Raw genomic sequence first — 27,344 nt, forward strand, 5'->3', positions numbered from 1 at the left:
GCAGCCAGGGACCCTCCCCCGGCGCTGTCCCCAGACAGAAGGAAGTTTGTACCCAATACCTTCTAGAAGCGTCTCCGATGAAGCCCAAGTAGTGGGAAACCGAAAAAAGGAAGCAAATTGAGGAAGGCCCCTCCTGTGGGAGGGGGATGGGTGGGCGGGGGCAAGAGGCATAGCCCTTCTGAGAGCAGATTCGGGCTGGAACTCTGGGGTCTGGAGATCTGAGGCTCTTGAATCTGTCTGAAAGCGACGCTGGGTCCTTACAACGCGACTTCGCCAGACCCACTGGGCTTGCTGGCTGCTGGGCCAGGCCCTCCGGCCGGAAGACGTGATGGGAAGGACTGGCCAGGGGCTGGGGTGGGAGGGCATCCTCCGTACCCGCGGGGCCGGCCGCACCCTCCGAGAGAAGGTCCCAGATGCTGCGTGGCCTCCCCAAACAGCTGCAGGAGGCTCAGGTCACCTCCCTGGCTCCTGCCCTCTCAGGCCAAGGGGACACAGCAGCCTGGGAGCTGCACCCCCCAACACAGCTTCCCGAAACCCCCCCCACACCCCATCACTGGCTCCTTCCCCAGTTCTACTCAGGACCCAAGGGAGTAGCCATCTGTGTCCCTCCGGGCCCTGTGTGCTTCCCCAAGACCTCCTCCCCCTTGAGCCAAGGGTGTGTCCCCAAAGGCTGGGCTCCAGGCTCATCTGTGATCACTTCACAAACGGCTGTTCACACTCCTGGCTGAGGAGAGACTTGAGTGCACAGACCCTGTCCCGTGATTCCTGGGAATCCAGCCGACCCAGGGCCACGGGGCTCCGGAAGCAGGCGGAGCCGGTGACGCCGGCACTCACCGCGGACGGCTCTGGGACACAACCCGCTGACCACGTCCCCCGAAAGGCGTGGAGAGAGGGGTCTGCCCTGTGCGGACAGAGTCCTGTGGGACAAGGTCACATGCCCGGCTGACAGAATCCTGCCTGAAATGACGGCACTTCGAGGGATGCACACGTCCAGCATTGTCCCTTTTTGGAGGATAAAGATGTTCTTTTCTTTAATTTTTTTTAAGAATTTTTTTTTTTTTTTTTTGAGGGAGCCTGGGTGGCTCAGAGGGTTAAAGCCTCTGCCTTCTGCTCAGGTCATGATCTCAGGGCAGGGAGCCTGCTTCCCCCTCTCTCCCTGCCTGCCTCTCTGCCTTCTTGTGATCTCTGTCTGTCAAATAAATAAATAAAATCTTTAAAAAAAGATTTTATATATATATATATATATATATTTTTTTTTTTTTTTTAAATTTGAGAGAGAGAGAAAGAGCAGGCACACAAGTGGGGGTGTGGGGAGAGGGACGGGGAGAAGCCAGACTCCCGGAGCCGGCTGTGGTGCTGGGGGCTTCAGGGCCCACTGGGCTGGGTGGGGGGCGCTCCTGGGCTCGGGGCTCCATCCCAGGACCCTGGACCCGGGGCTCCATCCCAGGACCCTGGACCATGACCCCAGCCACATAATCAGCTGAGCCGCCCAGGCACAATATGAATTAGATTTTCACAACTAGTCCTTCGAGGGGCTCACCCCTCCCTGCTCACCCTGCTGCCCTCCCACAATCAGATGGGCACGCAGCCCTCACTAACACCCAGTCTTCTGAAGCAAGTGTGGCCTGGGGAGGAGAGGGGCAGAAGCCTTTGGCCTCCAGCCTTAGGTTCCTTCTTCTGGTGGGCAGCGGCTCATGGGGCTCAGGCATGGTTTCCATTTGCAGGGTGCCTGGAAGGAAGGGAGGGAAGAAGGAGGGAGGGAGGGAGGGAGGGGGGAGGGATGGGGAGGGGAGGGAAGGAGGGAGGGAGGGAGGCAGGGAGGGAAGGAGCAGAGGGAGGGGGGAGGCAGGGAGGGAAGGAGAGGAGGGAGAGGAGGGAGGGGGGAGGAAGGGAGGGAGGGGGGAGGAGAGGGGAGGGAGGGAGGGAGGAAGGGAGGCAGGAGGGATGGGGAGGGGAGGGAAGGAGGGAGGGAGGGGGGAGGGTGGGAGGGGGGAGGGAGGGAGGGGAGGGAGGGAGTGGCAAAGACCGACTCCAAGGGAAGCCACTCAGCTCAGCCCCTGGGAGACTCCAGGGCTCTTTGCTCCTGTGACCTGTGCCCAAGAGTGGGGTGGTGGGAGTCTCACGCCCATGCCCCGGGCGGGGGGGGGGGGCGTCACAGTCAGAGCCAGAGGGTGGCCCTCCTGCCAGAGCTGGGTGGGAACCCCCTGACAGCTGGGGCCAAGGGCGCAGGGGGTCTGGGGCCCAGAGCCCTCCCGGCTGCACAGCCACTCGCACTCCTGGGTCCTGCAGCATTTGGGGACACCCTCCGCACTTTCTGCAGTCACTTACCCAGGTCTGGGTGGGTGCGCTGGTCCTGGACTTCATTTCCCCACCGGAGCCAAAGGGAAGACTGAGGACTTTTCCATCCCCACCCCCCCCACACACTCACACATACTCACACCTGGCCTGGGTCGGCGGGGCGGGGTAGGGGGGAGTGTGGGAGTGGGAGGGGGGGGTCTCAAACGGACCATCCCGTGTCACACACTAACTCGGCTTTCCTAGCAGACAACTCTTCTCCAAGGCCCGTTTGCTCCTAACCCTTAAGTGCCACGGGCAGGGTTCCCACAGATCCCTGGGGTCTCGGGGCTGCGTGACGCCCCCTGACCTCCCAGCCCCCAGGGTTCTGGTGTTTGCCCACCCAGTTCTGCAGGCCCCCCGCTCCTCTGGGCGTGGGAGTGGGGGATCCTGGGGGCACCCCGGTCCTGCCCCCCTTCCTTGGGCCTGGGCCCGCCCATCCCACCCTGACTCGGGGCAAGACACTGGGTGTCCAGCACCAGGAAGAGGGGTCCGGACAGGGGAGGGGGAGCTGGGGAGGCATTGGGGTCCACACAGCACAGCCACTGGCAGGGCGTGGGGGGTGGGGAAGAGAGATGCTTGCACCCCTGTCCAGGGAAGGTGACCCTCCCCGTCCTTGCCCTTCTGGGACACTTCCACCCCTCCCCTGCCTCAGGTCACGGGTCAAGGCTGCTCACTGAGTGCCCCCCCATCCGTAGCCAGGGAACCTCCGAGCAGTGCTCCGTTGTCCTTGGGGCCTTGTCAGTGACACAGGCAACATTGCACTCATAACCCGTCAACGGCCCAGGACAGGCATGGCTGCCTGAGCGACCCCCTGGCCTGCACCCGGCTCGGTTCAGGCCCCCCGGACCTCAGGGACCCCAGAGAGGGCTTCCCTTCCCGACTCTGCACCCTGCCCTGGGACTCTGCAAGCTTCCCAGGGACCATGAGGCTCACTTCTCTGTGGGCTGCTCAGCTCCCGACAGGGGACCGCCTCCTATCTGCAGTCCCACGGCAGTCCCACGGCGGTCCCTCTGCACCATGTTCCCGGTCCCCTCACAGTCCCCTCGCCATTTGACAGTGATTGATCGTCAAAGCCCCTGGAGATGGGAGCAGTTAGGGAGAGAAGAAGAGGCTGGAGGGGAGTGGGCAGCTGCCTTTGGGGCAGTCACGGGCAAGCTCGTCCCTCCCGCAGGCAGGGACTGACCCAGGCCCTGGGCCTCCTGGGCCAGTGCCGGTGGCTGGAAAGGAAAGCCGCAGGAGGGAGGGAGGAGAGAACCCTGTGCTGGGGGACGGAGGCAAGAAGGCAGGGAAGTGGCTGAGAAGGTAGTCCTCAGGCTGTTGGCTGGAGTCTGGGTGGCTGCGGCCCCTCAGCTCCCCAGGCCCACACAGGGACACTGAGGGCCTCTTGCCTGCCCTTCCAGCCAGACCCGGCTCCGGGTCGCCCCAGCCCTGAATGCATCTAAGGCCACCAGCCCTCGTGCACCCCTGAGCCCAGTCTGGTGGGAGAGCCGAGTGTAGACATGACCACATCCCAGGTTCTTGGATAACCTGGGGGCCCCCCACCCACGTGTGTTAGTGGGGACAGAGTCCGGAAAGCAAGCCTTTGCTCCCAACCCTTGAGACCAGAATGTGGAGGGCTGGGACGATGAGGCAGGGTGCTGCCTCATCGGGGTGGTCCCGCCCAGCAGCTGGCTGTCCTGTCCCTTGGTGGTCACACCATCTCCTGGCCCATGGCTATCAAGCGTCTGAGTTAGGGCTGGATCGGGGGAAGAACAGAAGTCCGAAGTCTCCCTGCGACTCTAGCTCCGCACTTACTATGCACGTGGCCCTCGGACAGAATCTTAAACTCAGGGGGCTCAGCTGGAAAGGGCAGATGCTGCCTCTCGGAGGTCAAGGGCAGGGCTTTGGCCAAGCAAGGTAGCCGGGCGCTTTGTTCGACCACAAGTGTCCGGGGTTTTTGTGGTTGTTGTTCTATCCGATATGTTGCCCACAATTTTAAAACGAGCAAGTTGGCCCCAGCACAGGTCCGGGGGAGCCCCTCCTTCCCAGGCACTGAGGGAAGTTCAGAGTCAGGTCGGGAGGCAGGGCCTGGCCAGAGGGCAGCTACGAAGCCCCCAGGGCGGGTCTGTGGTCCGTGGGAGTAGAGGACACAGATGCCTCTGCTAGGACACAGCCTCCTGGGCCCAAAAATGTGTCATCCCATAATGTTACTTATAAGATGGCACATTCCCCACAATGGCCAAACAGTGGGATCAACCCAGCTGTCCAGCAACGGAGGAAGGGGTCAAACCACACAATGGAGAGTGGCGCAGCCTCCGATGAACAGCGAGCAGCACGGCTGAGGCCCGGGAAGCCGCAGGCAGAGGGAAAGGGTCCGACGCAAAGACACAGCGTGTCTGCCTCTGCTTACGGTGGTCTGTGGAGCAGAGGAGGTTAGCGGCGGCCGGCGGCCGGGCCCAGGGGGAAAGGGAGTGGCAGCTCACAGGGGACGGGCTTTTACCAGGACGGGACAATCTTCTGGAATCAGAGAACCGGGACGGCAGCACAGCCCTGTGCATACGCTGTGATCCACTAAAGTGCGCACTTTAAATGGCAAATTTGATGTTCTGTGTATTATAGTTCAACTAAGACAAACTGAGACGGCCTCGGGAAAGAGAGCGCGGAGGCAGCGCACTGAGAACTCAGGAGTGGCGGGCAGCCTCGGGGTGGCCAGGCGGGGAGGACGTGCCACCTGCAGGAGCCGGCCAAGCCCTCTGGAGCTTTGTGTGTTTTCTTCAAATACAGCCCGGCGAGCGCCTGCGTCCGGGCCTGGGACCTGGGCTGTCGTTCTCCTCCCCTCCCCTTCTGATCTGGAGAACCAGAGGGTGAGCCAACACCATTCCGCTGCCTCTCGCTTCCCATCCCCCTTGACCGCTCTCTCCTGAGCTTGGTCCTCGCCTCCCCTGGAAGAACAGGCGGTTCCCCTCCTTCTTCCCCATTAAGGCTGGACCAGACGACCTCAGCCCTGCTGTCTGAGCCTCTCTGAACAGTGTCTGGACAGCCACGGGAGTCTCCTGGGTGCGGTGGGACCCCGCTGGCTCCAGCAGCGGCTCCTCCCCTGCCCCTTCACTCCCAGGGCCCCGGCCGTGCCAAGTTCTCCATCCCCGTGTCGCGGCTCTGCCACGCCTCCATCCCCTGGGCCGGGCGCCCTTCCCCTGGTTGCTTCCAGGTCAGGCTCTGCGTTAGGCTCCCACCGGCATCTCACATGCCCCCCAGCAGCGCCCAGCTCCTGCTCCCGGCTCACAGGCTCACCTGGCTCGGCCCCACCAGATGGCCAGCGTCCAGGGCATCTGTGTGTCCAGCCCCAGTGCAACCGGCCGGCCAGCAGCACGTGTGTTTGCGGAGGGAGGGAGAGAGGACCCAGCTCTGCTCAGCCCTGCCCACGACAGGCTCCTCCGCCGTGACTCAGCCGTGGGTCCTGTGTCCGTCCCAGCCACCCCAGAAGGATCCTTGCTTCAAAGGGCTCTGACGTGGGGATGGAAGGGGAGCCCCTGCCAGGTAAGGGCCTCCGAGGGACCAGGATCTGAGACTGCCGGGCACCACGCTCCACGCCGAGCCGAGACCCAGACCCAGAGAGCCTCTGCTGGAGGGAAGTCCTCACGTCTGCACGGCAGGCTCTGGGGCCTGCCCCCCACCATGGCTCAGACAGAGCTGCCTCTCACTTTGGGTGCACCCCAGCGTTCACTTCCTCTCCTGGGTCAAGGCCGCGGCAGGAGGCTGCCCTCCAGCCCTGCGTCAGACATTTCCTGCCCGGCAGCCACCAGGCAAGGCCTCAAGTTTCTGCAGATGGGGGAACCCTGGGCCCTGGGTCCCCTGGTGGCTGGTGGAAGACGTGCTGCCCGTAGCCTGGCTAGCTTGGCCAAGGTCACTGGGGTCACTCGGAAGGCCAGGTGTCCTCGCCAGCCACAGCCGTAGGAACAGCGAGGGCACCGTGTGGTCACAGCCCTGAGGCCCCAACCGTGGTCCTGGGGAACAGGGGAGGCCCGAGGCTGAGGGTCTCTCTCGGCACCGGCCCCTAGTCCTTCCTCTCGGGGAGCCCTCTCCAAGGACTCACTCCGAAGGTTCAAGGACGTCTCTAGCCCCACTGAGGTGCCACGAGTGTGTGCGGCCCCGAGTCCAAGGAGGGGGCAAGAAGAGGGCCGGCGCAGGGCGTGTTCAAGGCCTTTTCAGGGGGCCCCACGCAGCCCAGTGCACCCCCAGCTGGTTTCGTCCCAGCCGGACGGCTCAGGTCTGGGGGCGGGCTGAGTCCAAACACCACCTTAGCAAAGCCGGAGACAAGGCTGGGGAGCCTGCTAGCCTGCCGCTGGGCCGGGCTGGGCAAAGCACACCAGCAGCCCCCACGCCGCCGCTCCTGCTGCACAGAGAGCGCCCCTCGCAGCCCACCCGAGGGCCTGTGGGGTCCGCGCGCCGGGCCAGCCCCGGCGCCCACGGCCCCGTGCTGGGTCTGCCCCTTCCCGCACACCAGCAAGGGGGAAACACGCCTGCCTCGTCGGAAGCTGGGCTGTGCCCACGAGGGCAGGGCCAGCTCCAGGGGCACCCCCTCCCCAGCGACCGCCCCCACTAACGGCCCTGCCTTGCCCCCCAGCCCAGATTCGGTCCCCAGCCCTGCTACGCCTGCGGCTCTCCAGGCTGGGGCGGCCCTCCCGCCCGAGGGAGCCAGGTGCTGTCTGCCCTCCGGCTTGGCTGGCAGAGCGCCCTGCCTTCTCCGGGCTCTGTGGCCCCCGCGTGGAGATGTGTCCTCAGACTCGGCGCCGGCAGCCGGGTGCTGGCCAGACAGGGCTCCCGGGGCTCCGTCCCCGACTCCGGAGCAAAGCTACTCAACAGCCAGGTCTCCTCCCTCCCATGACCCCCTCCCCCGCATGCCCTCGGGAGGTCAAAGGTCAGGGGCGTCTTCAGCCTACCCCAGCGACCGAGATTAGGTGCTTCCCGCCAGCCCGCAGGAAGTGTCCCGCTCTCCGGTCCCTTTGCTGAGCGGGAGCCTGGAAGTCAGACCTGACCCTGTGCTCTGCCACCAGACCCAGAGGAAAAGCTCACACCTGCTCTGCCCCAACAAAATATTTGCTTTGACCTTCTAGACGGAGAGCAAAGTCTGACGCAGAACAGCGCCGCGGAGCTGGGCCGGCGCAGAGTGACGGGCCCTGGGAGCCTGCGGGCCGGGAGAGCCCAAGGGCCGGGAAAACCCGCGGATCCAAACCTATGGGTCTCCGGCTCCCAGCTGCACAGGAAGGCTCCCCGAGGCCACAGCAGCTGGTAGGATCCCAGGGGAGACTGGCCACCTTAGGGAACGCACACAATCCTCCTTTCTTCCCCTCCTTGTTCCTGGGAGAGGGTTTGGAAACAGGCACAGCTTGGCGCCGTCCCCACTGGGCCCGGAGGGGAGAGGCGGAGCTGAAGGAACCCGCAGATTTGGGGAGCCCGGGGCCCCAGACCTCGCCGCGGGTTCCAGCTTCATACCCCTGCTCGACCGCGTTATTAAGAGAGCAGGTTCATTGCCCAACGTACTTTTGACAGACGTGATAAAACTGGCTCCCGTGAGCAAACTCGGGGTGCTAGAGGGCTGTCCCACGGGCACAGCAGCCGCCACCACAGGACGTCAGTAGAACTGGAGTGACCGGTGGAGGGGACCACACTTGAGAGGACCAGTCCCTTCAGGCAGGATCTGCTGGGCCCAGGCCCCGCACCTCTGGCCCCATCTACGGTCCCCTAAAGCAGGATGGTTCCGGCCCCTGAGCAGGGAGGGGCTCAGGTCCTGGGCAAGATAGCGCAGGGCCCCCAGCCCAGTCCTCCATGGGGCCAGTGTGGGGAGGAGGGGCCTGACCTGAGAGCCCAGGAGCCCCTGAGCCCTCCCCATCTGAGGTCAGCACTTGGAGACGGTACTCTGCCGTCTGAGCTGTGTCCCCCAGGAGCCAAGGAGCTGATGCCTCGCTACGGGGCCTGGGTTCACCGAGCGCCTCCCATTGCCACCTGGCCTGGAGCTGGGCTGGGGGGTTGCTGAGGAGGGGGCTCCCTGGGAGAAAGGGCCTCTTGGTGCAGGAGCTGGACAGCCGTCAGGGTAAGAAGCGTGGGGAAAAGGAACCAGGGCTGGCAAGGCAGCTGCCATGCCTCCCTGAGGGGGACGACAGGTCCCAAAGGGGTTAAAAGAGAGGGACATCCCCTCCCGACACCCAGGGAGACAGCTGGTCGGCCAGCCACTAGCCCAGGGTCGGCCACAGCAGAGTGGAGGTGGGCTGCGCTGCGCAGGGAGGCCGGCCAGAGCAGCTCCCAGTCACCGCTGCCCCTGACAGATGCTCCAGCAAACCCTGGGCTGGGGGTATCCCTGGGATGGGGAGCAGCAGGTTCCAGCCCCGCCCTGCTTATGAGCACCAGAGCACCCTTGGATCTCACCAGTGGGCCACCGGCACTTTCCCCGGGGTCTGGACAGAGAACAGGCGCCCCCAGACCAGCACATTCCCAGGGCCCACAACCCTCAACACGTCCAGTCATCAGCAGATGGTTGCCGAGCGCTTCCTGGCTCCATGCTGGGGAGCACCAGGCGCACACACACACACACACACACACACATCCATTCTACAGGGAGACAGAGAAAAGAGACAGGGATCACCCTGTAAGTGGTCCTAAAGGCTGAGAGGGATCTGGTGGTCGGGGCGACCTCCCTGGAAAGCGACATGGGGCAGGGCTGTGCACGTGAAGGGACCCAAGGGGACCGGGGTCGGGGGGCCTGGGTTCCAGGTGAGGGCCTGGCACGTGAGGCGTGAACGGATGGTCTCACTCCCCTGGGGTGCGGTCACTGTTGGGGGGAGCCAGGGGGCCAGGAACCCAAGAACCAGAGACCCAGGGGAGGCCCGATGGGGGCATGCCCCTGGTCACATGACACCCTTGCGCTCAGGGTCCCAGATTTAGAGGTGCCTGCGGCCCCTCCTGGTGCAGTGCCTGGGCACAGTCATGAGGTGGAGGCCAGTGCCAGACCCGAGAGCTACCTCCTGGGGACCTTGTCCAGGGTCCCCCCACTGGGCAGAGGAACAGCCAGGGAGAGAGTCCCCAAACCGCAAGTGGAACCAAGATCCCATGCCACAGGGTCCTGAGGCTCACAGGGCTGCAGGAGGGCAGGTGTGGGTCCGTGGGTGTGGGGGGAGGGCAGAGCCACTGCCTGAGACGCCTTCCCAGTGACCCGAACCCATGTTGTTCTTGGACGCTCAGCGCAGGAGAACAAGGAAGGAAAGGAGGAGCCCGAGCCACGGCCGGGGAACGAGGCCTAGGGAAACCGAAGCAAGAAGCCCCTCCAGGACGACGTGTGGGTGTCCACGGGATGCAGCCTGCGCGCCAGGCCCAGGGCGCAGGCTCCAGTCTTCAGGACGTCCCAAGAGCTCCCCTCCACCGCCCCCAGGGGGAGAAGGAGGCCCCGGGCTGGCCTGTCCGTCTTCATTCGCATGAGGCCAACCAAGGGTGGGCCGCCGGTGGAGGACGGCAGCGGGCATCGCCTGCGCCTCCTCAGCCTGATGGCTGCCATGTGTCCCCAGACCCGCGTCCTCAAGACCAAGGCAAACAGGAGCGAGCTCAGGGATTTCGAGAGAGGCGCCCAGCCGCGCTGCCGCAGAGCCCGGGCTCCAGACACCTCGCTCGGAATTTCAAGTGGGAGCCCCGTGCCCATAGCCGCAGCCTCCGAACGAGAACATGCCAGGCTGAGACACAACCCCACCTGGTTGCCTCACCTCCCTCAGCACCTGCTCTGGCCCCGCCACCAGCGGCTGGCGGATGATTCCGGGACCCAGGGGCTTCTGCTCCACTGGCCAGTCAGGCTGGCCCAACAGGCACAGACTCGTCCATCAAGGTCAGTGGGCTCCAAGGTCTGGAAAGAGTGATGCCAGGTCTGGGGTGATGACCACATGGCATGGGATGGAGATGCCCTTGTCTGTCAGCCTCGGCAGGGCCTGGACACAGGGAGTGGGGGCAGAACCGGCCTGCTTCCCTCCACCTGCCGCTCTCCCCAGCACACAAGCTCACTCAGGGGCCACGTGTCCAGAAGGTGGTTTGTCTGGAGTCCACGCAGGGAAAGTGGCTGCTCTCACCGGGAAGATCAGGGCCATCGCCGAGTGCAGTCGGCTGCTCCAAGGGGTCCGAGAAGGTCACAGAGCAAGGCCAGAGCCTGATGCCCTAGTGTCTGGGGGGGCCACGGCAGCCTGAGCCCAGCATGAGTGGTGCTGGGCGGGAGGTGGCCTGTGGGGAGACACGGCCCTGGTGGAGAGGCTACAGGGTGACCGGGCTGGGCAGGGATTCAGGACTGCCCTGAGGGAAGCTTCATTCTTTGAGCTAACAAGAGGCGGCTGTCTCCTGGGCTGGGGGGCAGCCGCTGCCGGAACGCCCCTGGGAGCTCCGAGGGGCTGGGAGTCTAGGAGCCTGGACACCGCCCAGTGCCGCCTGGTCCTGGGTCGGTGCAGCTCGACAAGTGGCCATTGGGCTTTCCACACCTGTGTCTGCGGGCTCACTCAGGCCCTACCGGGAGGTGCCCCCTGTGTTCTTTGCATGACCCAGTCCCTGGACAGTGTGGCTTGACCACCCAGAACCCCTGAAGGTTGGCCCCCAACCCAGAATCCCAGGGCAGGCAAACCCCTTGTGCCGCCAGAGGCTGGGGGTGCCACCTGGGGCTGGGGCCAGGGTCAAGCCCATCCCTTCCAGGGCATGACCCCAGGGGTGTGTGTTCGATGCGAATGGTGAGTGAATGACGTGTTTTCCTAGCGCACACTGTGCTCGTGCGAGAACGGGGCATTCCAGGTGGGGAACACGCTCCCCAGGGACAGGTGTGCAAACAGCAGGTGCAGCCCCGCCAACGGCCCCCAGCTCCGCGTCTACTGGCCCTGACCCCAGAGGGCCGAGCTGGGGGGCTGAGCAGGTGGGGGCCGGAGCCCAAGAGCACTCCTGCCCCTGAGCCACAGCTGGAGCTCCTCACACCCGCCCCTCCAGGCTGGCCCAGCACAGCTTCTGAGGCCCGAGGTCCCATTCAGGGCCATTGAGGTGGGGGGTCTCCGTGGCTCTACGCCCTAAAGCTTCCAGAATTCTCCCTCTCCTTCCTTTCTCGTTCTTCCAACAAACACTAAAAACAAAGCAAAACGTAAGGAAGAGGACAAGAGCAGTGGGACCTCATGCTGCTCGTGGGCAGTGAGTCCTCGGAGTGTCACCGGGTTGCCTTGGGGCCCTAGGACTGCTGGCCACACTTGACCTCCCACAGCCTGGGGGGAGGTCCCGGGTTCCCCTCCCCCCCACCCCCCCACCCCCCCACCCCCCCCACCCCCCCACCCCCCCACCCCCCCACCCCCCCACCCCCCCCACCCCCCCACCCCCCCCACCCCCCCACCCCCCCACCCCCCCACCCCGCGCGGGGCTGGTTTTAATCAAGTGGAAAAGGGGCTGAAACCCCTTGGGCCAGAAGGCCTCAGGGGCCGCTGGGCGCTGGGTCAGCCCTCAGGGGGCTTCAAAGGAGCAATTACCCAAGGGGGAGGGAGGCGGGGGAGGGAGGAGAGCAGGGAGGCGGAGCAGGGGAGGCGGGGGAGGCGGGAAGGGGGAGGCCTGCAGCCTGACAGCGAGCCCTGGCCTCCCCCACCCCGGACTGCCCCCCCCAACCCAAGCGTCCCATAGGGCAGGACGCTCCCGCAGGGAAGCCAAGGGTCACCGGCTCCCATCCCGCTTCCATGAAAAAGGTCCAGCGCTGCAGCCAGAGCCGCCCCTGCCCAGTGCCTGCCCTGGGCCTGCACCCCCAGATTCGCCTGTTTCAGAACCGAAGGAGAACTCGAGGCAGGGGTGAAGCAGAGCCTGACCTGAAGCAGAGCCTGACTTTGCTTCACCGCCCACAGGAGAAGGGACACGCAGCAGCCTCTAGACCCTCCTGACCAAAGCCCAGGGTCCAGACCTGCCCGGCAGCCTCCTTCCCCCAGGGCTGGGAACCAGACGTGGGCAGTCAAGACCCGCTGCCGTAGCTGCCCAGTCTTTAATGACCTTCTAGACCAGGATTAAATTAGTTACTAGGTTGTTAATTACTTCCTATTCCATGATTTTCTTTATTAGAGAGAGAGAGAACACGAACTGGGGGAGGGGCAGAGGGACAGAGAAGCAGATTCCTCTGCTGAGCAGGGCCCCAGCCAAGCAGGACCCCAACCAGAACGACCCAAGCTGAAGGCAGACGCTCAACCGACTGACCACCCAGGTGCCCAGCCCGCCGTCTCGTTTCACTGTCAGACATCACAGTTCTTGGGCCACCACCCAGCCAGCCCCGCACAACTCCTGGCCTGCTGCCTTGATCACGAGGAGGAATCCTGCGGGCTCGGCCTCTCTGAGCAGAGCTCCCAAGTGCAGCGCCTCCTCCCCCATCCACCCCCACTGGAGGTGGGGAGTGGGGACCCCCCATGCCACGCCACCCGCTTTGGCGAAAGCTGTGAGGCGGGAGTGGATAGCGACTGCCCCGGAGCGGCCGTCGAAAGCTTCAAGCCCGGTCCTGCACACCCCGCCCCCCCACTTAGAACAGACCTCGGGGTCCCAAGGCTACTTTCCATGACCCCGGGATTCTATTTCCCTTTCGGGCCTCCTCCCGCAGTGCCAGCCTCGTCGGCCTCGCCTCTGTCCCCAAAATACTCCCGGCATTAGATTCTCTGCTCAGATTTCGTGATTTGGGTTTTCCTGACCACGCCCCAATGTCCTGCTCGCCCCAGTGGCTTGAAGGCTGTGGAGGGATGTGTTCCCTGCCCCTGGCGCGAGGAGTGTCCCTCACTCTGTCCCTGGAGAGGTCAAGTCTTGCCCAGAGGCCCGTATGGAGGGTCAGGGACAGGGACAGGGCCCTACTTCCCCTTGACCAGGCTTGGCCTAGGCACCAAGGGAGGCCAGGCAGACCGCCACTTTCTGGGACCGGCCTGTTCGAGCCTCACACCAGGATGCTGCCTCCCACTTGCCACTTGCAGGAACGGAAGTGGTCAGCTTGGAGGCACCACTCCTTTTCACGTACCTCCTGAGGCGGGATCAGTGCTCAGTGTGAACCCGAACTCCAGAACGCCCACAAAGAACCCCAGTGTCTCCTGTCTGGTTCTGACCCAACCAAAGTGGTTGTGCAGGGCCCAGCTCCGGTTTGTTTCGGCCCTGGACCTCGGCTGGGCTGCGGGTAGGGCACAGAGGGGCAGGCAAGGCTGGCCCGGCTGCCTGTCAGCTTGTCCTGGACCCAGACCCCCAGGGCCCCGAGGGGCTCAGGGCTGGGAGGTGGCCACTCGCCCGGCCTGTCGCCATGGCCGGTCTCAGCTGGGACTGCTGTGTGTGGCCTTCCTGCGAGCCTGCGGGGACCTGAGGTCCAACAGGATCAGGCCGGATTACAAGCCCCAGAAGCTTCCCCTCGGTGGGCTCAGGCCTGGCTGGAGCATCCGTCTGCCGGGAGAACTCCCACGTGTCAGTGGCTGGAGGGCCTCGGTCCGGAGCGGGCAGAGGTTGGCTGGAAAATCACGGTCGAGGCTGCATTTGTTCTGAGAACTCATGTACTTCAGTGAGGATCCGGCAAAGGAAGCTGTTAGTCCTTGAGGGTGTGGGGCTTCCTCCTCCCTTCCCACAGCTGAGAAGTTTTGAGGGGGTTGTGCTCGGGTCCTGTGCCCTACTGCAGGGGCGAACCAGCTGAGGCCCGGGCTGCTCACCACGCCTCGCTGTCCCGAGACCCTCCACTGGGACTTACAGGCCTTCCGGCTGCCTGGGACTCCTGGCAACCGCAGGAATGAGGTCTGGGAATCAGGTTTTCGGCTCCGAGTTCCAGGTCCAAGTAGAAAACGGCTCACAGGTCCCCAGGACCTTACTGGGGCCCCTCTATGGAGTCTCCCGGTGTCAGACGACTCTGCAGCAGATAGCGGGGAAGCCCTGGGTCGGCCTCTGAGCATAGCCCTCCACCCCAGGGCTCAGGCTGGCCAGCATTGTCCCCACAGACCACCCGCAGGAACTCGGCCACCCGGCCCTCAAAAGCTTCCTCTCCTGAAATGGGAGGGTTGGGCCGGCCTGCACATGGGAGGAACCCGTCACAGAAGCGTCAGGCCCTGTCTGCTCAGCTCAGAAATCTCTCCAGGGTTCGTGACCCTGTATCTGGGAAACGACCGAGAAGCTCTCCACAGTATCCCCGGAACAGCACGCCTTGCGGGCCCGAGACATTCATGCACTGAGTATGGTGTTGGCCAAGCGAGGGCCAGGTCTGGAGTGACCGTCATTCTCCTGGGGCCTCCCAGGTAGGGCTGACCTAGCAGACCTTCCCAGTGTGGGGACACAGGGAGTGGCCACCACTCAGCTCTGCCCCGCAAGGGGATGGGTGTGTTACTCTGGTCCAGAGGAAGGGGAGGCTCTGTGAAGTGGGAACGACAGACTCGGTGGTGGGTTTTTTTAAGTCTCATAAAAAAATATTAAATAAATAAAAATAAAAATAAAACCTCATCATTCCCAGGGTCCTGGCCCAGTTCAGGGTCTCTCTGAAGGCCGGTGGGCTTGGGGTCTTCCTGGGAGGAGGCCTAGCCCCTGGCCCAGGCCTCTGCAAGGATGCGCTGGGCCCTCTGGACAAAGGAAGTCAATTCCGGGTTCTCAGGGGCCGTTAAATGACTCTGCGGGCCCTGAAGCGATTTTCCGCAGCCAGGGAAGCCCGACTGTGTTTTCCAGCTCATTAAGCCAGCGCACAAAGCGCAGCCCTCCCCAGGCCCGAGCCCAGCAACCGAGTGTCCAGACCGTGGATTCCACAGGTCCCTCCCCGCCTGGAGACACCGCAGCCCATTGTCCCCGAAATGTACGGCCTGATTATTCAGGCCCTTTGAACTCTCATCCCGCATTGTGTGGCCAAGCCTGGGAGACTGTGCCCAGACGAGCCCTGCCCCCCCCCCCACCTCCCACCGTGGTTAAAGGGCAGGCGCCCAGGGCAGAAACGTGGATGCAGCCTTCCCGGGTCAAGGTGCTCTGACCCGTGCTTGGCGGAGGGGCAGGGGCACTCTCGGGATGGCTGGGGGCTCGGCGCTGGGCAGAGGTGCACGTGGCCCTAGCCCAACCCCACCCTCTAACTTCCCCATGGTGGGGGTCGGCCGAGGAGGACCCCTCTGTCTCTCCGTCAGGTGGGGTCTGGGAGGTCACCTTCCTCACCCAGGCTCCGGCGCAGCGACCACTGTGCGGCCATCCCTGTGGGCTGAGCCGTCCCTTCAGCAGTGAGCCGCGGGGGTGGGGGGGTGGGAGCGCACCTGGCGGCCTGCGGTAGACCAGGGCGGCTGCCCCTGCACATCACCCCCTGTGCACAGGCGCCCCCACCCCTGTGGGTGACTCCTAGGCAGCACCAAGAAAGCGGGGAGGCTCTGAACCCGGCCCGTTTGCCTTCTGCTTCCCTTGTTTTGTCGGGGAGTGAGGGCTGCGGCTCAGGAGTCCTGGCCATGACCCCAAGCTCCGGGCTGTCCCTTCACCTGCGGCTCTGGAGTCCTCATAGTACACCTGCAGACCGCACAGCGGCTGGAGGAGGCCACGGCGCCCCACAGCCCCACGACTGCCCCCGCGCCCCACTTGCCCACCACGCCTCACACTGCACCCACAAAGGCCTCCTGCCCTTTCCAGGCCGCCCCCACCAGCCCCTTCTCAGCCAGAGGGTCCTGATACTCAGGTCTGGGAAGAGCACCTGTTCCCACCAGTCAGCTGGAAAACCCCATGGTCCATGGGGTTTGGGGAGGGGGACAGAGGGCCCTGACTCAGTTAGGGGAATAGGCCTGGGTGAGCACAGCTCCAGACCTGCCTGAGGATCGAAAAGTACTCGACAGGTCCAGCTGTTTCCAGACAACTTACCCACATCCCGGAGCAAAACTCAAGGGCATTTCCAGGAAATGACAGTGAAACTGTCCACTCGCCAACAAGGTAAATTCATAAAGTGTAACATCTAATAAAATATTCCCAAGAAGCAAAAAGCAGTAAAATATGACCCTAGTGAAAAGAAATATCAACACTGACCAAAACCTGAAACGGATGAAGCACTTGGTGTAGCGGTTACTGTAGCAAGATCCCACTGCTCGGAACAGTGGGTAGAGACGTGACACGTGTCAAAAGACCCAAGTAGAATGTCTTGAGATGAAAACTGCCATGTCTGGGCTGAAACAAAATCAAAACCAGTAACAAAACACGTCAATGGCAGAACAGACGTCACAGAAGAAAAGGGTTCGTGAACTTGAAGACAGTACTAGGAAATAGCTCCCCCCCCGAAAAGGAAAAAGGTAACTTTTTAAAAATGATTTTTATGTATTTATTTGTCAGAGAGAGAGAGAAAGCACAAGCAGAGGGAGCGGCAGACAGAGGCAGAGGGAGAAGCAGGCTCCCCGCTGAGCAGAGAGCCTGATGTGGGACTCAATCCCGGGACCCTGGGATCATGACCTGAGCTGAAGGCAGAGGCTTAACCCACTGGCCCCCCAGGCGCCCCCCAAAAGGTAACTTTTTAAAGAATGGAGCCATCGAATGACTTCAAGAGGCTCGAGATGCGTGTGATTGAGTACCCAAGTGTGCAGGAAGTCAAGAAGAATCACTGAATAACGGCTGACAAGTTTCCTAATTGAATGAAAACTAAACTTGCAGATCCAGGAAGTTCAACAAAAACCAAGCAGAAGAAACATAAATAGAATCACCCCAAAGTCCATCATAACCATATTGCTCAAAACTAATGATAAAGATAAAATCTTAAAAGTAGCCGGAGAGGGGCGCCGGGGGGCTCCGTCGTGAAGCGTCCGCCTTCCACTCGGGTCGTGATCCCAGAGTCTGCGACTGAGCCCCGCATCGGGCCCCTGCTCCACGGGAAGCCTGCTTCTCCCTCTCCCACCCCCCCCCGCTTGTGTTCCCCCTCTCGCTGTGTCTCTCTGTCAGATGGATAAATAAAATCTTTTAAAAAAAAAGTAGCCAGAAGAAAAGACACCTTACGCATGCAGAAGCAAAGATAGCAAATGTCCACGACAGATCTCTCACTGGGGACAACTCAGACGGTAAGGAGGACAACATGTTCACAATACTTTGACCTGTCAAGTCAGAGTTCTGCTCCCAGGAAGATATTTTTCAAGATTGTAGGAAAAGAAACATGTTTTCAGACATACAAAACCTGGAAGAAGAGTTTATCTGCAGACCTACACTCCAAGAAACACTAAAGAAAGCCCTTACACAGGACAGTGACGACAGACGTAAGTAGAAATGTACCCAAACAGGTGAAGAGCACCAGAAGTCGTACCGATGTGAAGGGATAGAAAAGATTGTTTTCTTACTATTCAAATCTCTTTAAAAGATAACTGACCTTTAAACAGAAATGATATCAGTGTGGTGTGGGGTCTACAAGACATGGGAGTAAAAGGTGTGACAGCAGCAGCCCCAGGGCCTGGAAGGAAAATGAAGACACCAGACACTACAGTAAAGTTCTCACACCAGACACAAGGGGACGGTGCCACTAGCAGTTACGTTGTCATAAACTGAGTATGTCACTGTCGCCCTTACAGCAGCCCCTAAAGTGACAATAAGAAAAGCCTTACAGCCAATAAACCAACAAAGGAAATATGCTGGAATGACAAAGAAATTCAAATGATCCGAAAGAAAGGAAAAGTAGAACAGCCACAAATGGGGACTTACAACGTGATCAGTAAGCGCAGGGAGTGCGAACAGTGCAGCTTCCCCGTAAGGAGGCGGAGACTAGCAAAAGGGGCAGAAGAGCCAGACCCAACGGCCTGCAGCCCGCGCGGAGCACTGCTTGCTGTATTTACTTAGTATTTTTAAAGATTTTTCTTTTACTTATTTATTTCAGCGAGAGAGAGAAAGGGGGGGGAGGGGAGCGGCAGAAGCAGACCCCCCGAAGCCAGGAGCCTGACCTGGAGCTCAGCCCCGGCACTCTGGGATCCTGACTTGAGCAGAAGGCACAGGGTCAGCGGTCGGAGCCACCCAGGCGCCCCCACAAGGCATTTTTTAGGGACACCAGGTGGCTCAGTCTTTAAGCACCTGCCTTGGGCTCAGGTCATGATCCCCCATTAGGCTCCCTTCTCAGCGGGGAGTCTGCTTCTCCCTCTCCCACTCCCCCTGCTTGTGTTCCCTTTCTTGCTGTGTCCCTTTCTGTCAAATAGATAAAATCTTAAAAAAAAAAACAACACTTTTTAAAGACACAACTATATTAAAAGTAAAAGCATAGAAAAGATATCCCATACTAACACTGGTTAGAAGAAAGCTGGGGTGTCTATTCTACAATCTTAAACACTTACACAACTAACAAGACAGCTTCAAAATATACTAAGTAAAAATGGTAGAACCAGGAATGCCTGAGTGGCTCAGTCGGTTGAGCGTCTGCCTTCATCTCAGGTCATGATCTCAGGGTTCTGGGATCGAGCCCCGCGTTGGGCTCTCTGCTCAGCAGGGAGCCTGCTTCTCCCTCTCTCTGCCTGCCTCTCCACCTGCTTGTGCTCGCTCTCATTCTCTCTCTCTCTCAAATCAATCAATCAATCAATCAATAAATAATTTTTTTTTTAAAGAAATGGTAGAACCGCAGAGAGAAATCAAACCCACACCGACTGTTGCAGACTTCAGTTCGCTCTCCGTAACTGATTAAACAAGCAGGCAGAAAGCCCGCACGGCCGTCGTCCTATGTGCTTCATCCAAAAGACCCAGCTGACGTTTTCTGGACGCCCTGCTCTGCCATAGACGAACCCACGGTCTTTTTGAGGCAACAGAACATTGGCCAGGGTAGACGGTATTTGGGGCCATAACACAAGTCTCTAAATGTAAAAGGACTCATGTCCCAGGGCATCCCTGACCTCATTAGAAGTAAACTGAAAGTCAATTTAGAAACATCCCTGGAAAATGCCACAAATACTGAGGAGCTGGATGACACACTTGTCAGTGACCCCGGGTCAAAGGAGAAAGCGAAAGCAAAGTTAGTGTTTCGAACCGAGTGAAGATGAAATCATCCCAATTGCGGGATGTCACTACAGCTGTACTTGGGAAAATCTGTAGAACGGGATGTTCTATTAGAAAGGAAGACAGGTTTGAAGATCAATGACTCAATATCCCCCCTAAGAAACCCAAAAAAGGGGCGCCTGAGTGGCTCAGTGGGTGAAAGCCTCTGCCTTCAGCTCAGGTCATGATCCCAGGGTCCTGGGATCGAGTCCCATATCGGGCTCTCTGTTCAGCAGGGAGCCTGCTTCCTCCTCTCTCTCTGCCTTGCCTCTCTGCCTCCTTGTGATCTCTGTCAAATAAATAAATAAAATCTTAAAAAAAAAAAAAGTGAAAGATCTGTCTCCAAAGATTCCTTTCCTTCAAAAAAAAAAAAAAAAAAAAGAAACCCCGAAAAGAGCAAACAGAACCCAAACCCAGTAGAAGAAAGGAAACAATAAAGATTGCGGGGCCCATGAAGCAGAAGCCAGGAAACCATAGAGCGGGTGGATCCGAGAGCCGGTGCCTGGAGGCCCGTCGTACTGCCGGGCCCAGGCTGCCCACACAGCCGGCGCCCACACACTCCTGCAGGGTTCAGGTCCCCATCATGCCACCGTCCTGCCCTGCCCGGCCCGGCTGAGAACAGGAGCCCGAGGCCCTGGGTCTAATGACGGCTGCCTCTGGGGCCTCGGAGCGGAGCAGTGCCAAGCGTGGAGGGGCAGCCTGGCCCCCGTCCTGCACTCATCTTCCTCTGGCTTCAGTGGTCTTGTCCCCGCTCTCCACGGGCTTTTTTTTTTCCCCAAGGATGGCCAAAGAAAAGTTGTTAATCCTCAAAGCAAATATTGGGGCACCTGGGTGGCTCAGCCGGTTGAGCACCTCTGCCTTTGGGTCAGGTCATGGTCTCAGGCCCCGGGACGGGGTCCTGCGTCCGCTCCGCCTCTCGGCCCGCTGCTCCCCTGCTAGTGCTCCTAGTACGCCCTGAAGCCCTACCTCCGTGCCCAGGCCCCGTGGGCGAAGGGGTCACATCTGTTCATCAGCCCAGCCAATGCCGGGTGACGGGAGAGCCAGAGTCAGAGACAGAGAGACAGGAAGGCACAGAGAGGGAGACGGCAGAGAGAGAGAGAGAGAGAAGGTGCACGGCGGCGGCATCTGGGGCCTGGTGGAGGTGAGAAGAAGCCCCACTCCTGTCTGAGAAACCCGCCCTCCGGGCCTGGAAGGAAGCCTCCTCCGTCCTCAGGAGCCGCGCCCCACCCGGCCCTGGCGTCCGGAGTCTCCCGCCAGGACAGTCAGGTCTCGGGGTGGTGGCGGGCTGGCAGCAGGCAGACAGCCAGTCTTGGTGTGGACCGTTGCTTGTGCACGGGGTCCTCACAAAGGCACAGAGCCACCTGCCTTCTACCGCCTGGGTGTGGTCAGCCGGCACCCTGCGCCCAGTTTCTCAGGGTGGAGACACCTGAGAACACGTCCCACCTCAGGGGCCGTGGAGATGGGCTGAGCGCGGGAGCCTGGGAGGGAGGCCCGGGCTCCATGGGGAGGCGGGGCCGGAGAACAGGCCCCAGCGTCTCTCCTGGTGGCCAGAGACAGTGTCTTTCTTCACACACAAGACGCGGGTTTCTAGCTCCAAAGCCACTACATTGACAGCAATGGGGTCCCCTCTCGCCCTCCACCACCTGTCCCTCTGCGGGCAGGCCCCGGGGGTCTGAGGACACTGCCCTGCTGGAAACCTGTTTGTGCTGAGTGCTGGGGCCCGGATCTTCATGTCCAGACCTGGAGGCTCTCCCCAGCCCCCACATCTTCCCTCTCTTCTCCGCCACTTTGCTGGAACCCATGCCAGGCAGGGGCCTGGTCAGCACTGGCCCAGCCTTGCCCTGCTGGGAGGGACGAGCACCAGTGTGGACACCACAGGGAAGGACAAGACCTCCCAGAATGTTGGGACTGCATCTGGCCCGGAGACGCCCTCCCTCCCCCAGGCCCAGCCAAACCCCAGCACAGACTCCCACCTCACCCACCAGACGCCATTCGCCATTCGCCATTCGGAGGGAGCTGAGCAGACCTGGTGGGGCTGGGGCAGCTGGGTGTGACCCTCATGAAAATTCTTCTTCAAACACGTCTGTGAGTGTGCCTTGCTGAAGACAAGCTACCAGCAGAGAGTCCTTCAAAGAAAGTGCTTTCGTGATGCAATTAACTTCCTTCAGCTCAACATCTTTACTACATCAGAACGAGGCAGTCCGTCTCAGGTTGGAGAGCTGCCCTCGCCACAGACACCAGGCCTGGCCGCCCGCCCAGCGGGTCCCAGGCCCCTTCAGCTGCACTTCTAAATTCAAATTAATGGAGAAAAAAAGTTCTGATTGTATTTCTCTCGCTGAGCCAGAGAGTTAACTGTCCCCCAAAGCTGGATTTCATGAAACCAACTTTGGTTTTTCAAAAATAAAATAATATATATAATTATATATAAAATATATATAATATAAAATATATATATAATATATATAAATATATATATATAAATATATATATAAAATAATAAAATAATATATCGATCCAGGGTGCTGCTCCTGTGTTCCGGGACAGTAATCACACGTAAAGTCTCCCACAAACCAATCTCATGATTTGTTCTAAAACTTCAGGGAGAGACTGCAGAGGGGGGCCTACAGCACCCAAAAAGGTTTTTAAACCAAAGATCGGTCCAGTTTTGGAAAGGTGCTCTGAAGAAGCGCAGGTCTCCGCGGGGCTCGCAGGCACCCCCAGAAGCAGCTCCGGGGATGGGTCAGACGCCGGGGAGGTTCCTCTCCGGGGACCTTTCCTTGGTGCCAGGTCCTGGGTCCCGGGACCTGGGACGATTAGGGTGAGCAAGTGCGGAACAGGAGGGGCCTGCCTGTGTCCCAAGCCTGGCGCCTGAGGCCGGTAAGAGGGTGCCCCTGCCATCCTCCCTGCGGCCGCAGGCCCTGCCCAAGGACCTTCGACGCGCCGGGCTGGCCGCTCCTAGGGCCGGACCCTGGGACACTCGGGCAGTGCGACGGGCGACCCCCGCCCGGGAGGGCGCCGCGCAGCCACAGGTGCCTGAAAAACCATTCAGGGCCAAGGCGACTTCAAGGGGACGGAAGCAGAGTCGCCAGTTCAGGCGCCGGATCCATGATATGCGGCCCCAGGGTTGAGAGTGAGCGCTGGGGCCAAAGCAGCAGGCGCCGAGGGTTCCGGGTCCGGGCTGGGGCGCAGGAGAAGAGCGGGCGAGCCACAGGGGGACGGCACTGCCTCTGATGGTGCTGCGCTCTCCGCGTCGCAGGATCCGCGCTGTCAAGGCCCGTGTTGCCCTCGATTGCGCCCGCCGTCGAGTCCTCCCTTTGGGGAACCTGGGGCCGGCTCCGCGTGCTCCCTGGGTGTCCCAGGCACCTCCTGGGCAGAAGGAGCGCGCGCCCGGCCGGCAGAGCTCCGGGAGAGGCCGGCGGGCGCTGGGAGAGGGACAGGGGCGCGCCAAGCCGGCGGGGACCTGGGGCTTAGGGTCCCCAGCGGCGGACCCGCCCCTCCCTGTCCATCCCGCGCCCTCCCCCCATCAGGTCAACGAAGCCAATGGACACGCAGGCTCACGCTGCCGCGGCCGCGGCGATTGGATGGCGGCGCATGAAAGGTGCACCGCCTCCGCATAGGGTTCCGAGCGCGCGGGCGCCGCCAGGCCCTCGGCAGCCGTGCCGCGCGCTACCCGCTCGTCGCGTTTGCCGGGCCCCGCCAGCCCTGCGCCCGCCGGCCGGCGCATGGCCCCGGCGTCGCTCGGCATGAACCCCGCTGGACTCAAGACGTGCAGCGGGGGGCGCGCGGGGCCCGGCTCGCTGCCCTTTAGCGTCGAGTCGCTGCTGGAGGCGGAGCGCGGGCTGGACTCGGAGCCCGCAGAGCTCCGGGAGGAGAGGCCACGGGGCACCGCGGAGCCCTGGGCCTGGTTCCCCACGGCTGCCCGCTCGTCCTCCCCACGTAAGTGCCCCGTCGCACGGTCCGGGCAGCGAGAGAAGCCCTTATCCGGCCCAGGCTCGGAGGACGAGCGCCGGAAGGGAGCTGTCGCTCTTAACTTCGCAAAGTAGCGGCTAAGGCGCCTGGCTGGGGGGCAAAGAAAGAAACGAGCCCACCCGACCCTCGCGCGCGCGCGCCAGCCCGCAGCGGCTCCTGCGGCCCAGGCCAACCCCGAGGCAGAGCCCGAAACCCGGGAGCCGGCGGCTTTGGGGCTCAGAGCTTCCCGGCCCAAGCATCCCCCGACCCCGTCCGTCCCCGCGATGCTTAACTTGTGCTTGCTGTGCTTGGCCGAACCCCCCCCCCCCCCCCACCAGCTCGCCGCTCGGTTCCTGCGGCCGCCTCCCGCCCAAGCTTCTCGCTTCTCCAAACGGGCAGAGTTAACCTCCTCCCCGGCGTGCGGGGCAGCCTACTTGAGGAGCAGAGCTCGAGTCCGGTGCCCACCGCCCCGCCCGCGCGTACGGTCTCCCCGATGCCTTGTCCTCCGGCCCCAGGGGCTTCTGGAGTCTCGACGTCCCTCAGGGCCGACACCTGCATTGGTAACCGGCCTTTGCGGGGATTCCAAAGTGTCGGAAAGAGGTGCGCACTGCTGGCGTCCGAGCGCCCGCTTTGTGCTTTTCTCTGCTCCCAGGCGCCCCCAGCCCTCCACCCTGCACCCCCCGAAAACACGAGACCAACCGCAGGCCGCGGACTCCCGTCACCACCGCGTAGCTGCTGGCGCTGAAGCGCAAGTTCCGCCAGAAGCGGTACCTGCCCGTCGCCGAGCGCGCCGAGTTTTCCAGCCGCCTGAGCCTCTCGGAGACGCAGGTCAGGATCTGGTTTCAGAACCGCCGCGCCAAGGCCAAGAGGCTGCAGGAGTCTGAGCTGGAGAAGCTCAAGCTGGCTGCCCGCGTTTGCCTTGCCCGTGGCCTCGGGCGCGCCCCTGCCTGGCTCCCCGGCCCGGTCCGCTGGAGCAGTGGGCACCCTGCCTCAGGTGGCGGGACTCCTCGCCGCGCCGGTCGCTGCCTACCGCATGTACCACCTGTCCTAGGGCAAGCGGGGAGGGAGGGCGCGGGCAGGGAGCTGCTGGCTTCCCCGGCGGGGCCTGCGAGGTGGGTCCCCCGCGCCAGGGGCGCTCAACCCGCGGGTCGGTGGCCTTTCTCAGAACGGCTGCCCTGGGGAGGCCCCCAGCGCTTCCTGTTCTGTTTGGTTTTTGTTTTTATGTTTCTGCTGTTGTTAATACATATGTGGCTGATGCCTCGAGCTTACTTGGGGTATCTTACGGATCTTTTAAAATGAGTTTTTAAAATCACATCCCTACAAACTTCTCTGCAGGGAACGTGGGCGGCTTCATTGGAGTCCTCGGAAGGGGCCACCGCAGAGCTTCCCATTTTGGGCAGAGCAGCTAGTAAGGTGCTCTGAGGTTTACTCTGTGGCGTGTCTCCTGCACCCTTCCTACCTTAAGCAGGACCCTCAGGACTGGCTCCATGGTTTGGGCCTTCGGCAAGAAACTGAGGCCCGAACAAGGAGGTGAAAATAATTTGGTGCCAGGAGTGTTAAATGAACTTACTAGTTACTTCCACTGACCAGGTTTGTTGCCATCCTGACCAAAGTTCACGCTTATTTTAGGGATTTTGCCCGCATACTACTGTTTTCGTGGAGAAGGCCCTGCAGCCTTCGGCGAAATGCTGTCTGTAGGAGTGTGTGTGCATGTGTGTGAATGTGTGGGGGTGAGTGCCTGTGGCAGGTGTAGCCCTGTGGGGGCAGCACACTGGGGGGGGGCACAGGAATGGGGTAGCTCTGCGGGGGCAGCACACTGGGGGGGGGCACAGGAATGGGGTAGCCCTGCGGGGGCAGCACACTGGCGGGGGGACACAGGAATGGGGTAGCCCTGCGGGGGCAGCACACTGGGGGGGGGACACAGGAATGGGGATGAAGCTGCCCCTGGCACTACCCTGGTCGCAGGACCCGAAGCTCCTGGGTCCTGTTGGTCGACCTGCCTGCCCAGCGGGGGCGGAGGGGGGTGACGGCCAGGGACCAGTGGCTCAGCCTGCCACCGCTGCTTTACTAACCCAGGAATTGGGTTGAGGAAGCCGATGGTGTCCCTCTCAACGTCCTCAACACTCAGCCTCGGCCCAGGGGGCTGCTGAAGGTGTCCACGAAAACCCACAAGGCCCATTTCCTGCCCTCACTGCGGCTTGGGGCTGCCGCAGCCCCCTCTGGTCCCGCCCGCCCTGCGCACTGCCCACCCAGACCACAGGGTGGGGGGAGTCCAAGCCTTTCCCTCCAGACAGGACCGCAGGGTGGTTGCCCGGGCTGGGGTGCTGCCGGCCCCAGGAGGGGGAGGACCTGGTTTTACTGAGCAGGAGGCTCCCCAAAGTCCTAATATTGCATGAACTTGCCTATTAGTAGCCATTATTCTCCCTATGTTTCAGGGAAATAAGAATTCACGATGGATTTTAAAGGGACCCCACCCCAGCTGCTGCCAGTGACAGTGAGTGACCAGGGAGGGAGGGAAGCCCCTCCCATCTGTCCGTGCTGCGGAGAGGTGCTCCTCCCACTATGCTAGCTCTGAACCCAAGTCCAGGTGCGGTGTTCAAGGTGTTCAAGGGCACAGGTCCGCAGATATGCCAGAGACGCGGCTGGAGGACCCTGCACAGGGGCCAGAACCCCCAGTCTGGACAGTCCCGTTCAGCCAGCACTGATCTCGTCACACATCTGAGGTCCCTGAAAGTCAGGACCAAATCTTATGGGCAGACAACAAGGCTCATTTTGCAAATAGTTTGAGGATCAATGTGGTCGTTTGGGATGAGCCAGGGCAAAGGCGACAGTGACACGAGCGCAGGAGGGAAACCCCCATCCGGCACCCACTGCCCAGCATTTCCCCTTGCATCCCCTGGTCTCCGTTCTGGTGGTGCTCTCACCATGGAGCAGGGGTCTACACACACGTCTCCACACTCGATTCCCACGGTCCTGCGCAGCCCAGAGCTGGCCAGCTACCGTGCTGACTCAATTTGTTAATATTTCTCTGTAACCATTTTCAGCCCAAGACACCTGCCTGGTCAATGGCCCACTCGCCCGGCACCCTTGTTGCTTGTCAAGACCGAGTCTGTCTGCTGTTCTGGAGAGGGCTACTGCCTTGGGCAGGGCCTGTCCCTCCTCCTGAGACTTTCGCTGCCTGTTTGCCCTCTCCCAGAGGACTCAGATTCCTGCATGTCCTGGGCCGGATCCCCAAGCCATGTGGACGTGCTGGTCTCTCTTCCAGCCAGTGTGTCTCTGATGGAAGTTCTTAGAGGCCCAAAGGGTGTCCCAAGCTTGCCAGCGCCAACATGGAAGGGTTCACCCAACAGGAACCTGCACGGAGGCCTGGGGCCTCTGCCACCCTCGTCTTGGGACAGACACCCTGATCTCCGAAGTCATGCCCCACCCCGGTCTGTGCCCTCTCATGTGTTCCATGCCCAGCTGCTGCTGGTGAACTCAGAGATACCAGCCCTGCCCTTGGGAGACCAACCAGATGAGGGGGAGAGAAGCGCCGTTCAAGGCCAACCACACCTCTCTGGGGGGCCAAGAATGGGTCGAGCTGTGCAACTGCGTGGATTGTGGGTGACTCTGGTAGGGGTGAAAGTAGGTGCTGCGACTGTGGAGACCCCAAATGGTGAGCCACCCCAGCAAGCCTGGGTGTCCCATCAATCTCATTAAACGAGTGGTGTAATCATAGGCCCGGCTGGTCTGGATGGACTTGGCCCCGAGGCTCCCAAGTCAGTGTCCTGCTGGTCCAGTGGCTGGGTTCGGGCCGGTCTGGCTCATTCACTCTGGTTTCTGGGCACCTCCATGGCACAGTCAGCTCTTGGAGCCCCTGCCACAGCCTTGCCTGCTGTGTTAAGGGTGCTGCTCTCGGCCCATCTCCGATGTGGACCCCCAGCCACAGGTCCCATGTCTGTGGGCCCGCAGAGGGTGGACAAGGACCATTCTGTTCCAGTATTTCTCTGGGAGGGACTCCCGCCGTCTGACCGTGGGTCCCAATGATCACAAAGAAGCCATTGCCTAGAGGGCAGAGGCTCTTCATGGGGCTTCTGGAAACGGGACCCCAGGGTCCTTCTTAAGCTGGGCAG

The 27,344-nt window shown here is 61.5% G+C and overlaps 1 protein-coding gene, 1 long non-coding RNA gene and 1 pseudogene across 3 annotated transcripts in view; 2 read left to right on the forward strand and 1 right to left on the reverse strand.

The window, feature by feature from the left end:
- The first annotated feature begins 5,712 nt into the window (after nt 1–5,712).
- Nucleotides 5,713–11,566, forward strand: LOC308355179. Its single transcript, XR_013967935.1, has 3 exons — nt 5,713–5,853; nt 7,431–7,605; nt 9,553–11,566. It is a non-coding gene; the product is annotated as an uncharacterized lncRNA (long non-coding RNA).
- A 420-nt stretch (nt 11,567–11,986) lies between these two features.
- The window catches only part of ZNF511 (zinc finger protein 511), a 28,746-nt gene continuing 13,388 nt past the window's right edge, over nt 11,987–27,344 (reverse strand). The window contains exon 6 of the mRNA XM_080822398.1: nt 11,987–14,206. Within this exon, the coding sequence (XP_080678524.1) occupies nt 14,197–14,206 (10 nt within the window). The 3' untranslated portion in view covers nt 11,987–14,196. The remainder of the gene's footprint in view (nt 14,207–27,344) is intronic.
- Nucleotides 23,007–24,283, forward strand: LOC308354746 (homeobox protein MSX-3-like; annotated as a pseudogene). Its single transcript has 2 exons — nt 23,007–23,220; nt 23,885–24,283. The product of its transcript is annotated as a homeobox protein MSX-3-like (transcript).

The sequence above is a fragment of the Martes martes genome (genome assembly GCF_963455335.1).
Source record: "Martes martes genome assembly, chromosome: 14".
Lineage (NCBI taxonomy): Eukaryota > Metazoa > Chordata > Mammalia > Carnivora > Mustelidae > Martes > Martes martes.